This window comes from Pundamilia nyererei, unplaced genomic scaffold, assembly GCF_000239375.1.
Source record: "Pundamilia nyererei isolate P.nyererei 1_Seehausen unplaced genomic scaffold, PunNye1.0 scaffold00244, whole genome shotgun sequence".
Classification (NCBI taxonomy): domain Eukaryota; kingdom Metazoa; phylum Chordata; class Actinopteri; order Cichliformes; family Cichlidae; genus Pundamilia; species Pundamilia nyererei.
This window is the reverse complement of record NW_005187645.1, coordinates 77,656-90,287: the sequence shown is the minus strand read 5'-3', so window position 1 is coordinate 90,287 and position 12,632 is coordinate 77,656. Positions and strand designations below refer to the sequence as shown.

The 12,632-nt window shown below is 38.2% G+C and overlaps 1 protein-coding gene across 1 annotated transcript; it reads left to right on the top strand.

The window, feature by feature from the left end:
- Positions 1 to 217: 217 nt before the first annotated feature.
- Positions 218 to 8,851, top strand: LOC102199324 (vesicle transport protein SFT2B-like). Its single transcript, XM_005749392.1, has 8 exons — positions 218 to 434; positions 2,092 to 2,181; positions 2,266 to 2,351; positions 2,494 to 2,575; positions 3,684 to 3,719; positions 3,809 to 3,867; positions 3,968 to 3,997; positions 6,420 to 8,851. The coding sequence occupies exons 1-8, from the start codon at positions 366 to 368 to the stop codon at positions 6,454 to 6,456; spliced, it is 489 nt and encodes a 162-aa protein (XP_005749449.1). The 5' UTR covers positions 218 to 365; the 3' UTR covers positions 6,457 to 8,851.
- The last annotated feature ends 3,781 nt before the right edge of the window (positions 8,852 to 12,632 follow it).

Below are 12,632 nucleotides of genomic sequence, written 5' to 3'. Positions count from 1 at the left end.
TTCTGTTTTTTCTGCTAGTCTGTTATGCTCGGTTTTTATTTGTTTTTTTCTTGTTCTATATTTTATCATTTCATTTGTCTTTTGGTGTGAATATTCCTATATTTTATTTGCGGATAATCACTCAGTTATCTCTGTAATCAATTTTAAACGAGCTCGAGCAATAAATGAACTGAAGGAAACAGCGCCTCCTTTGTGTATATTGTGGCCAGGGGCGGTACTGCAGGCGGAAGTGCTGCACCTGTTGATGTGCTCTTCTCTTCGGTGTAACTTCACCGCCCCAAAACACCTGAAACTTCCAGCACTTGGGAAGCTTCTGGAAATTTTAGAAGCGTTTTATCGCCTTTATTGACGAACAAAAGGAGTTCATGGATAAATTGAAGAAGGTTTTGAGCGGGCAGGATGATGGGAACGCAGATGGGAGCGGCATACTGGAGGTGATGTTGTTTTTAGCCGGTTAGCTGGTTTCGCTAAATCAACCTGTTAAAACGGACGTAGTGCCAGAATCTGCAGATAACTCAGCCAGGTGTGAACTCACAGACTTCAAAATGGTACTTTTAGATCCAGTGTGACTTGGACCTCCAGGGGAAAACATTATGTGTGATGTTCATCCAGAGTAAACCTTCGTAAAAGCGCTTTTAGAAAGTAACACGCTGCAGAACATGGCTGAGAAGTGAACCGATTTTAATTTTCCTTCAGTGTCCCGGTTATTCTCAGATAGATATCATTACATGGATGATATATAACGAAGAGGAACCTATAGTGTTTAATTCGGCATACTTGGTGTTATAAGATAAAAGCAAATGTTCATGTAAAGTATAGTTAATTCAGGCGAAACTGCTTCTTCTTGCTGTTTAACCTCTGCACAAATCATAAAACTGCACTAGAAGTAAGGCAATAAAGTTACTTTTGATAGTTAATGACTTTGACAGTTGTAACTTAAGGAAGTCAATGCAATAATAACTTCCACATTTGAAATACTTAGAGGCTCGCAAATGTGCATTTCGGGGCGGGATTGTGTTTTTATTATCATCAAATTGACATCTGTTGGATAGACTACCACTGCTGTCATGAACAGGGCTGTCACACTCATTTTAACTGTTAGGCCACATAAGCTCAAATATATACAACAGACCTCCCTCATTAAAGAGTATATGGAAGTTTCTGCTTGCGCTCACATGAACCATAACCAGGATTTAAAAAATCTCTAACCTTAAATTAGAGTAAAACACCTGTCACCTCATCCACCTGACGGCCTGAGAATTAAAACAGCTCAGTTTCCCACACTTATTGAGTCTATTGTCAATATATGCAGCTGTTTAAAGTGTCACATTTTCCCACACCCTCCCCACTTAATCATCTTTTAAATTAATAGTTGAAAGGATTAGTGAAGAGTCACTTTCCCTTTTCAGACTCGGCAAAGGTGGAAAAACTGAGATTTTAAACCCAGGTACTAAAGGTGGGAATCAACAGGAATCCTGCGATACAATATTATTGCAATTTTTTTAAGATTTGTGATTCTCTGAATAATTAAGTAACAGGTAAAATTTGTCTGTTTTATCCAATAAGGCAATGTTATTTTACCTCAGCTGGTTTTTTTTAGTGGTGGTGCAGTGGTGGTTTTGTGGTTTGAACTTGCCAAACATTTCCATCAAGCATCGCCACAAAATGAACAAAAGTGCTTTTTATTGAAAAGCTGGAGTGATGAATGAGCGTCCAGTGGGTCGAATCGGACGCTTTGGTGCTGTGTTAGACTCGCCTGCACTAAACAAGTGCTAAAACCGTTTAAATTTGGTTAACTGAAGAAGAGTAAATGTTAGTTGAACAATGTTTCTGAGATATTACACTTTAATGTCACAATAGTAACAGCTGTTATTAGTCTTCATTCACTTTAAAGCTTTTAGTTACTTGCCTTTGACACAAAGAAGAATAACCTAAAGACTCTTAATGTCAATTTCATGAATTCTGAGTCAATATACAATCTTCAATTTAAACTCCTTTAATACTAAAGTCACCAACTAAAAAATAAACATCAATAGCAAACATTTAGTCTGTGAGATCATCATGATGCTAATGACGACAAATTCTGTGCAGAGAGCCAATCAGGCATCGACGCTGTCCTGGGGGACACGGGTGAAGGGTTTCCTGATCTGCTTCGTTTTAGGAGTCGTGTGCTCCATCCTGGTGAGTAAATGACACTCCTGGACTGTGTTTACTGTTTCTATGACAAAAGATTTGCTGTGGTGACTTCCTGTTTTCCTTTATCAGGGTACCTGCTTGTTGTGGGTCCCTGGCTTTGGTCTCGCTGTGTTCGCTGTCCTCTACAGTCTGGGAAACATCTGCGCTCTGTCCAGGTAATAAGCAGACCTAACCTGATACTACATTACCCATCATCACTGAGTGCCGGTATTGACTTCAGTGTTTTTATGAAGGGAAACGTCGTCCTCTAGTGGTAGAAATCAGAGCTTTGACTGACGAAATCTTTTTCTTTTTCAGCACCATGTTCCTGATGGGTCCGTGCCGGCAGCTGAAGACCATGTGGGCTAAAGAGCGAGTGCTCGCCACCGTCATCATGCTGGTGAGAACAAATAACTTTTCATTATTGTCTGCAAGTTTCTCAGTCATCCAGATCAAGGTAGTCTAAGGAGCTTGAAAAGAAAGCTACTGGACTCACTTAAGCTTCGTGTAGATTTCACCTCTCATCCAAGAAGCTTCTTCAGCTCTTGGATGAAAGTTGAGACATCTTCACGAAGCTTAAAGAAGTCCAGATGTTCATTATTCTGTCCTCATGTTGATTTAATTGGAGCAATTTCTCAAATACACAGTGATGGAAGAAACTGAACACACAAACAGCAGGGGTCCAGCTAGGATTGTCACGATGGTAGGATTTCAAGCCCGATACTGATTCTTGGCGCTATAGATGAACTGGTCCCCAGTCAGTGCCGAGGTTGTGGGAAGTCCAGTCTAGTTTTTGTTCAGGAGTATTTTAGAACACAGTGAAATCAGTCAACAAAACCAATCAAAAATAAACACCATTAAAACAATGATAAATAAAAACCTGACCAGTGTGACTAATGTGAGAGGGCATAAAAACAGGTTTCCTATTTAAAAAATAAAATAATCCTCTCTGTATAACTTTTACATTTCAGTCATTTTTTTATCCACATTTGCATTTACCTTATTTGTGTCTAAGGTTTCTAGTGGGTCTGTAGTGTAGTGGTTTACATATACAGGTAGTTCAATTGTGGGATGAGAGGCATATCCCATAAGGTTTATTCAGTAAATCAAACTCGTGGATCTACCTGCTGTGAATCTGGGAGCAGCTTAAAGTAGCTTTCATCTGTTTTTTGTTTTTTTGGGGTTTTTTTTGCATTTGTGTTGCGTTGGCAAATTTAACTGTGGATGAAATCTAGTTTAAAGTGTCTAATCTCTGTATCCAGGTTAAGGCTGAAGATGAAGTTACAGCTGAAGATGATGAAGATCAATTCAATCTTTTAATCACGGAGTGAATCATTTTCGCTTTGTCAATGTTAATAAAGCGGATTTCTCTCATAATTTGTCCAAACATGCTCCAAAAACTGAGTTTACAGGAATTTACAGGAAAAGCCACGTGACGTCCTGATGAACGACAGGTAGCTGAAACTCACCTGTAAGCTCCACCTGAGTGAAACTGTCTCTCTCTGCAGGTGTGTCTGGTGCTGACGCTCTGTGCTGCGTTCTGGGTGAGAAACAAACTGCGATGAAACGTTTGGATGCAGCGAGTCGTGTTGTGTTGTTTTTGTGTTTGATTCGTGTTGTTGTGTCTCTGCAGTGGAAGAACAACGGCCTCGCTCTGCTCTTCTGTATCCTGCAGTTTCTGGCCTTCACCTGGTAGAAAACACACACACACACACACACACACACACACACACACACACACACACACACACGTTACTGTTACCTCTCTGACTGCTGCTGCTGTATCCCACAGGTACGGCCTCTCATACATCCCATTCGCCAGGTAAGACAAACACACCTGATCTCACTAGTGTACGTTTCCTCGGGAGATAAAAACATGATGGCGACGGGCGGTTTGGTTTTAGTCTCGCTTGTTCGAAGGCATAAAAAAAGTATTAACCTTTAAAGTGAATAACTTGTACTACATACACGTGTGCTGCTGTGAAATTTCTGATTGAAGAAATGTTTCCTAGCAAGTTTTTTACAGTAGCTGACCTTTCTGCGGAAAGATCTTTGATATATAGACGCTTTGTTAACGTGATAGGCTTTGATTTGACTGTAATTTCCCATCATAAGCACGAGGTTGGTTAAAAGATAGTTTTTAATTTAACTTTCTGCTCTTACTGAGCATTCAAAGCACCGGACACTTATATGTTGATAATAGCCATGATAATATTTCAGGTTCAGATTACTTTGTTTGTGCCTGCACATACACTTTGTCTGCAGTAGGTGAGTCATCCGTTTTCAAACGACAGATAAGCATAACATAATGAAGAAGAATGAATAATAAATAATCCACACTCTATCATGAAGTGTATAAAAGCTGTAATTTGTTCCTCTGATTCACGGCTACCGGAACAAAGCTGTTTTTATGCCGTGTTGCTCTGAACTTTATAAACCTTCTGAAACTCCCTGAAGCAGAAGTAGTGAAACGAGAGAACTGCGATGCAAACTCAAAATGGAGACCATTCCCCTTAAAAGTAAAAGTTGCAATTAAGGAAAAGTACAACTTTTGCTTTGAAACTGAAGATGTAGATGGCTCACTTTCAATCTTTCATTTGCACTGGCGCTGGCATGCGAGGTAGAGCTACCACTTGGAAGGTTGGTAGTTCGATTTCTGGCTGCTCCAGTCTGCATGCCAAAGGATCCTTGGGCAAGATACTGTGTATAAATGTGTGTCTCAATGGGTAATTTATACAAGTTGTATAAAATGATTTCAATGCTCAAGCAGATTAGAAAAGCGATTTATAAGAACCAGTCCATTTACCATGCAAGCTGTGGGCAATTGCAGCAATATGCTAGCAATCAAAGCAACCATATTGAGGTTTTTAATGCCAGGAATGTCTGCATGTCAGACATTTCAAGCCTGCTTGGCTGAGGCCTTAGTTTAAAAACTCAAGACCTGCACACAATATTTCTATTCATGTCAAATTATTCTAAAAAAATATCTGATTAAAATATGTTGCTGAAGTCAAACACGAACCCATTTTTCCTCCAACTGTTAGAAAGTTAAGTTCTGTCACAGAGGCAGGATATTACTCTTGTATGTGGTGTATAAGCAAACTGCATGGTGTCAAACACATGTTCAGTTTGCCTGAAAATTCAGGACTTCACCAGATTTTCAAGGAATTTTGTAAGTGCAGGTCCATGAGATTTGTTTTTTCTCATGGAGCAAAAGACCTTTTCCATAAAGTTCTGATCAACGTTAAAATCCTGATCCAGGGTGAAGCGAGGTTGTTTGCAACCATTTGGTTCTGTATGGCAGGTTCGTATTTAAAATTTCAGTTTTCATGCTCGCTATTAAGTAAATGCAGGTCATATTTATGTGCAGCCTGTACCCTGTTTAAAAACAATGTTTCCTTTCTGTATACTCGACTTAACAGTGGTAATTACCCATGTTTTTTTTGTTAAGCTAGATTTAAACCCACTTGCAATTATCATGTCTCTAACAAAATGCAGCATGGGGCAAATTGAATTAGCAAGGTTAATCCAAACCGTTTCTACAAGCCTCTTTAATGCTTTCCTCCCCTCTACCCTTAAATATGCATTTTGATATACTGCATCTCAGTATATCTCAAAGATGTGGTTTGATAACTGTTCTGGCTTTTTCCAAACACAGCTTCATAGATAGTTAAGCTTCTCTATGCATCACTAATGTCTGATGCACACACAGTCATTTTGTTTTGTACGCAGGGCTGAAATGCGGGGTTATGGCAGAAACTACGTAGTTCAGAAAAGTGCATCAAGGGTTAATTACCCCTATTCAGCCTTTTTAACCATAAGCCTGGTGGCGGGCCATTTTACATAAATAAGTAGTTGTAAGTGGAAACACAGCAAAATAAGATTTTGTAGTCATCTGTAATTTGATCTACAAGGAAGCATGTGTGGAGGGAAAAAGTAGTGTCCCCTGGATAGAGCTTTGTGGAACTCCAGATTTGTTTTCACAGCCAGTACCATTCATGTTAGATCATGTTACCATTTCTGTTATAGATAAAAGAAACACTACAGCTATGACTAACACTAATGGAGCCATAAAGTATTCCTGTGTGAAACTCTCATTATAGCTGCTGACAGAACCTGATCATTTAAGCACTGAAGCAAAATAAAGTGGAGTTTTTCTGGACTTTTTTCAGCGTAGTTTTGTTCATTTGTGTTTATCTGCAATGCTTTTATGTGTCATTTTTTTCTCCTTCTTTCATTTTCAGAGATGCCATCATAAAATTATTCTCACTATGCATCTAGGAAGCCCCGCCCTGTTCTCCCACCCCTCTGAGTCACTACCTGTCTGACCAATCAGGACACAGGATACTTAATGGTGGTAGTGGTGGGTTTATGTTAAGCTTTTGTTAACAGTTTATAATGCAGCTGGAGAGTTCATAATGCCTGAATTCCTTTAATTGGTTTCTATTTATTTTCAGCAGTAAAGAAACTGTTTATTTCAGCATCTGATGCAGCTGTACGCAGATCTAAGTGTTCACTCACTGAACTATTCTCTTAAGTGAATAATTATCAAACTGTTTTGGTAGAGCTGGACGTCTGGGTTTGAGATCAAAATGTGACAGTTTAACTTTGTTTAGTAAATTAGTCAACAGAAATCAATGATTTTAATCATCAGCAAAATATTTGAGTAAATCTTTTTAAGCTGAAATATGAGAAAAATCACCTAAACATGATTAAAACTTTAATAATCTTTGCTTTTGGGGGGATATTATGTAGATAATCATATTACTAATAATTCAAACAATCAAAACAGGCAGTAAACCCCTTATAAATCTTTTATTCTAATATAGAGTAAAGGACGTATACCAAATGCAGAGGCCAGGGTTTGAGTCTGACCTGCTCTCCTGGCAATAAAGACTTGAAGACAAAAATAAATGTTTATTTAAAAAATAAAAACTCAAGAAGAAACACTCAGTATTTTCTTACATGAGTTTAAAATTCAGTGAAGCAGCTGCATTAGCATGTGAGATAAACCAGGTCCCACGAGTTTCTCTTCTCATTTTAATATTGATTTGAAGTGTTACTGATGTTCGCATCTTCCTGTTTTGTTTTTTTGTTTTTTGTCCTAAAATTTCAATTTTCCTGAAGTTGTTATCACAGCACTTTCCAACTCAGTATCTGTGGCAAGAAGTCATTACATACATTTGAACAAATTAACATTTCAGGTGCAGTATGGGTTTGTTGATTCAGCTCATCTGATTCCCATCTTAAGTTTTCCATTCACAAAAAGACGATTGCCAGATATTTAGTTTGACTTTCTACTGCCAGGTCTCCAGGGGGCGATGCAGATTTGATTTTTTTTGTTTGTTTTGATTGTTTTTGGCTTCTGTTGCAAGACAGAAACAAACTCTGGTCTGTGGAAGCTCGTTTCCATAACTGCAAAAAAAAAAAACCCATCACAGGCAGCTCTAAGTTATTATTTCAAAATCTAGAATTGCATATTTTTAAATTTCAACTTCTTAATGAGCTGAAATTTTGACTTGCAATTAATTTTCAATTCATTAATAAAGTCTTTTTCAGTGGTGAAAACAAGCTTCCATAGTGGCCACGACTGCGTTCAGGAGCATCAAATGTTAGGTACTCGTTGCTGGTTCCAGCACAGCTGCACATAAACGAATCAGCGTTCTGTCGCCACACGGTGTGCGCTCACTTTTTCTTTTGATCATTTTACTTTTTAAATGGATGTTTTGCCTTAAAAGTCAAAGTGTTTTCTTCTTTACTGTAATTTGTATATTTAATTTTTTGCAGGATTACATGATTTTAATACCAAATCTTGGTCATAGAGTTTCACGTGTTAGAACAAACTTTTTCTCAGGTGAAAAAAACCATAATCTCTTTTGTTTCGTCTCACTTTGAACTTGGTTATCTGCTTCTTTTTAAATTGGTTTGCACATTTTTCCTCATCCAAGAGTCAATGTTTTCATATTTATCCTCTAGACTTTATTTAAGGAGCTGCTTTCTTCGTCTGGGCCCAGAGTTCGCAGATATTTAACTGAAACAGTCTATAAACAGCAGTCCAACATTTCATTTTATTTCAGTATGGACGAGTAAACAATGCTTTCATTGAAAAAGAGTTAAAATGACTTAAATCCACTCTCCATTAAGTTTTTCCAGATGTGTTTTAGTTTCATTGAGATTTGGAACAGCTGTTTTTGGGTTTATCAACCCTTCAGAATTTAGTTTTCCTCATTTGCGTTGCCTTACAGACGGTCATTTAGTACTTTTAACCACACTACAGAGCTGTGACTGAAATTTAGATGCTGGACGCTGCTTTTAAAACTGGTCATGGATTTCATGGTTCTCTCCTGCTTTCCTTTATTTTCTGTTCCATGACAGCGTCAGACCCTCATAATAAATATGGCTGAGGTTTCAAATAATAACATAGACCTATGTAAAAGTAAAGACTTTGACAGCTATGAATACTTTGTTTTCTAACAATACAGCTGTGGATGTTTCCTCTTCAGGTTTGGTTTGAACTGAATCATGCAGATCTACTTAAGTAGAGTCCCCGATTAAATATAGGAATAGAGCAGAACAGGTCACCTTTATTTAACTTGCATTTTCACTTTTAAAGGTTGTGAGGTTAAAATATTCTTAGCCAAAATGTTTTAGTGCAACTTTAACTCTTTTAAAACTGTATTTGTTTTGTCTGTCTGCAGTGTTAAACTGTGAAATTGTTACTGATTTTATTTCAATAAATGCTTCTGTATTTAAGAAACTGCTTACGTGAATATCATTCAGCTCAACACAAAAACTTCCCTTCATGAACGTGTGTGTGTGTGTGTGTGTGTGTGTGTGTGTGTGTGTGTGTGTGTGTGTGTGTGTGCGCGCGCGCGCGCTCTCTCCTTACCTGCCTCCCTGTTTTATGCCAGTTAAGTCTCTAAAGCCTGTAATCTCCACCCGTCACTGCCTGCTGATTAAAACACGCACACACTCCCTTTTTAAGGCTCCATGCACTGTCCAGATATCGGATGTCTTTCCAGATGTTCCCCACTTGGATCTGACCTATTCTCCATTACATGCTGCTCTCAACAGCTTCTGGTGTTTTTCTTCAACACTGTCATATGACATTTAAACGTGCGCCAGGGAGGCGATTGGTCCAGTGACGCCTGTTTCGTTTTAGGTGATTAATTGGTTGATTAAATGGACGGCTGATGTCACGTTCAGAGAATATTCCAACCCCCTTTTCTGTGCATTTCATGATGAATAAATAAAGTTAACGTTCTTCTCTTAATGTAGAACAAATAACTTACTAAAACAACATAGTTCAGCTTTATTTAAAGTTGTGCTGTATATGTCCAACTTGACTTAAGAGTTTTTGAAAGATGAACGTCAAGTTATGTGGACGTTTACAGTGTTGATTTCCTGTCCATCCATGCATCCATGCACATTTACCGGTGAAGCATAATTCAGACGTCAGATGACTGAACAACCTCAAATGGCTTCTTTCAACACAAAGGAGTAGCTGCTGTACTACCAGCATTTTTCAATTAATCCTGTGATAAAAGTACCAGCCCTCATAAGTTATTCAGCAGTGTTGTTCATGCCAGTTGGCACTGTGCTCACCTCAAAGTTGTTACTGCATCGTAAGTGGACTAGTTCTTGTATCTACCTGAGCAAAAAGTGCCTTTAACAACCTCACATTGTCTAATTAACACAAGCACTTTACCATATGTCTCAACTATGTTCTATCTAACAATAACAGTCCAATGAACACATCAGGAGCATTCATGCCACAGGATACTTTGGCTACTAGACTGGAGCAGCCATGCTAATACTAGATTATCAAGATCATCAACTAACCAAGTATCAAACCAAAGTTTCACCAATCTAGGAGCCCATCAGCTGTATTCACCTGTAGAAGCCACAGGTGAATACAAACCACGGGTGGTTTAGCTAGCAGCTATCTGAGTCCTTGCTTTTTATTCAACATCCATTGTTAATGAATGTATGTAAATGAAATCAAGCCAGTAGAAACTTTTGCTTTCTACATAAGCAGAATAAAATGTGACTTGTTAATAGAACTCCAACTCCAAACAGAAACCAGAGCTTCCAGTATCAGAGCTCACGTTCTGGACATGCAGAGACATCATTTTCATAAAGAGCGATCTGTTTGCAAGGTTCATGAATGGACTTCAGACAGCTTCTAGATAAGTAAGTAGCTACATGTTTTAGTCTGAATATTTTTGTGAGTGAGAGATTTCTGTTTTTCGTAAATGTGCAAAGAAATCCGTTAAGGCCTAGACACAAAGGCCTATAGATTGGAAGGTGACTGCCTGTTAACTATGTGTACTGTGTATACTCTGATCGATGAGAAAGTGGTTTTTGGCTGTCGTTAAGTGAAAATGGTTGCAGAAAACGTGTATGGTGTTGCAGCACAGACCTTGTGATTGCTTTGGTCACAGTTTGCCACAGTTCCCCGTGGAAGATGCCAATTTGTCTGCAAACACTAACGAACCACAGAGCCATAGATCAAAAACAGCAAGTTTGCCTGTCAATATAAAAGTTGCCTGTTTTGAATTGTGTTGCTTGTCAGCAGTAAGACACAGCCTCCATTTTCAGTTTGTCACACTTTTTTTTTTATGTTTTCCTACCGCACGGCTAGTAGTCGGCTGGTGTTTGCAGATAAATCGACATCATCCATGCAAACTGTTTCAACCTCCAGCAACCACTCACTAACCAGTCAGGGAATATGCATGTATAACTGGGGAATGGTGGTTGCAAGGGGGTCAGCCACTGTCTCTGACTGAGGCCTTAAATGGAGATGTATGAAAAAAACGTGCATATGCCTGCTGTGGTGAGCCCGTGGGGCAACCAGCCAACAGTAACTTTTATTAACACTGTAAATAAGACAAGGCTGAACTTTAGACCGTTGAAAACCCAAACAGCCAAACATTCCTATATGGTCCGTACTTGGTGATGGTGGGAAGGCAGAACTCCCTTATAAAAGGAAGAGACCTCTACAGGAACCAGGCTGAGAGAGGGGCAACCATATAATTTACTCACGCTTGATTTGTTCTCCTCAAACTTCAAATCTGCTCTAAAGTTGCTCTAAATAAAGGTGCTGCTCTCACAGCTTCAACAAACTACAAGGCTGGTGTTTCAGCTTTATTCACTTTCTCCTGCTTTGCTGTTGTTTTCTGCTCTTTCTCATCTACTTCTAGGTGTTTATAAAAATCTTAACATGGAGGTTGGTTGCCATTTTACATCCACCTGTTCCTGCATTAGTTTGCAGATTAGATTGAAGACTTGTGCTCGTTTTTAGATTCGTCATTGTGCTCGTCCCTTTTATGTTTGCTATTTTTTAACACTCCCTCTTCTTCACTTTTACTGAAAGCAGTTTTTATAATTCAAAGGACAGTTAAACACTCTGTGGATTAAGTGTGAGTGGCCGAGTGAGGTAAATCGTCCGTGTGTTTGAAAGGAAAAGAGACTGAGAGCGTGTGTGAGTGTGTAACGGGGAGAGAGAGAGAGATGCAGAGCGAGGTGTAGTCAGACTGAAGCCCTCTGATTGACTGTGATGTTCAGTCAGATGCTGAGCGGCTTCACATCACAGTCAAACCTCCATCCTTTCGTCTCCCTGTTCATCGGAAACATCTCGTTAGGATAAATTCAACTGTTCGGCTCGGTGCCCGGTGTCACAGGTAAGTTTATATGCAGCTTTTTATGCACCTGTAGTTTCACCTATTATTGACCTACAGAGATGTCCATTATAGTTAAGCTCACGTAGAAATGTTGTTAGACAATTCCAAGATTTTTGTTCCAGGAATTTCAAGGAATTTCTGGATAAATCTGCAACTGATGGAATTAAAATGTATTAAACAAAAAGTACGTTTTTACTTTTTGTGTGTTTTGCACATGGGCAGTAAACTGTGTCAGCTGTCATTCATGTGCTTTTTATTTTAGGATTTTAAATGTATTTGTCATCTGTTTTTCCCCTTTTTTGTTAACAGTGTTTACTTTGAAATCACCAAGAATTAACAATTCATTATCTGAATATTACATAATGATTTACATATACATTTAATATATGAAGTAGACTGAATACTTCCTTTCAGTAATAAAAAAAATTATTTTTAGGAGTTTTTTCATCAAATTTAAATGCAGGGATGTGTCATTAAAAAAGTCCGCTTTACACTGGATTATATTCTTTACTCACTGGAGATAAATAGTCTGAAGCTGTTTGAATTTTGTTTCTTGAAATTATTTTTAATATTAAAACATTCAAACCTTTAAAACATTCAAATCTTTAAATAAATCATACAAATTCTTTGACGTGATTGTGTATCACATAGAAATTTTTACCATAAGTGAAAATGTGAATGTGAAGAGATGTATATATGCTTTCTGTCAAATTCAGTAATTGCACCTATGTAAAATAATTTTCTTAAAATGTTTGGGTTGTAATTTCTATTAAA

Coding starts and splice junctions, on each gene's coding strand:
- LOC102199324 (XM_005749392.1), top strand. CDS start 366: ATGGATAAATTGAAGAAGGTTTTGAGCGGGCAGGATGATGGGAACGCA. Junction 3,720..3,808: donor CGCTCTGTGCTGCGTTCTGG/GTGAGAAACAAA, acceptor GTGTCTCTGCAG/TGGAAGAACAACGGCCTCGC. Junction 3,998..6,419: donor TCATACATCCCATTCGCCAG/GTAAGACAAACA, acceptor TTTCATTTTCAG/AGATGCCATCATAAAATTAT.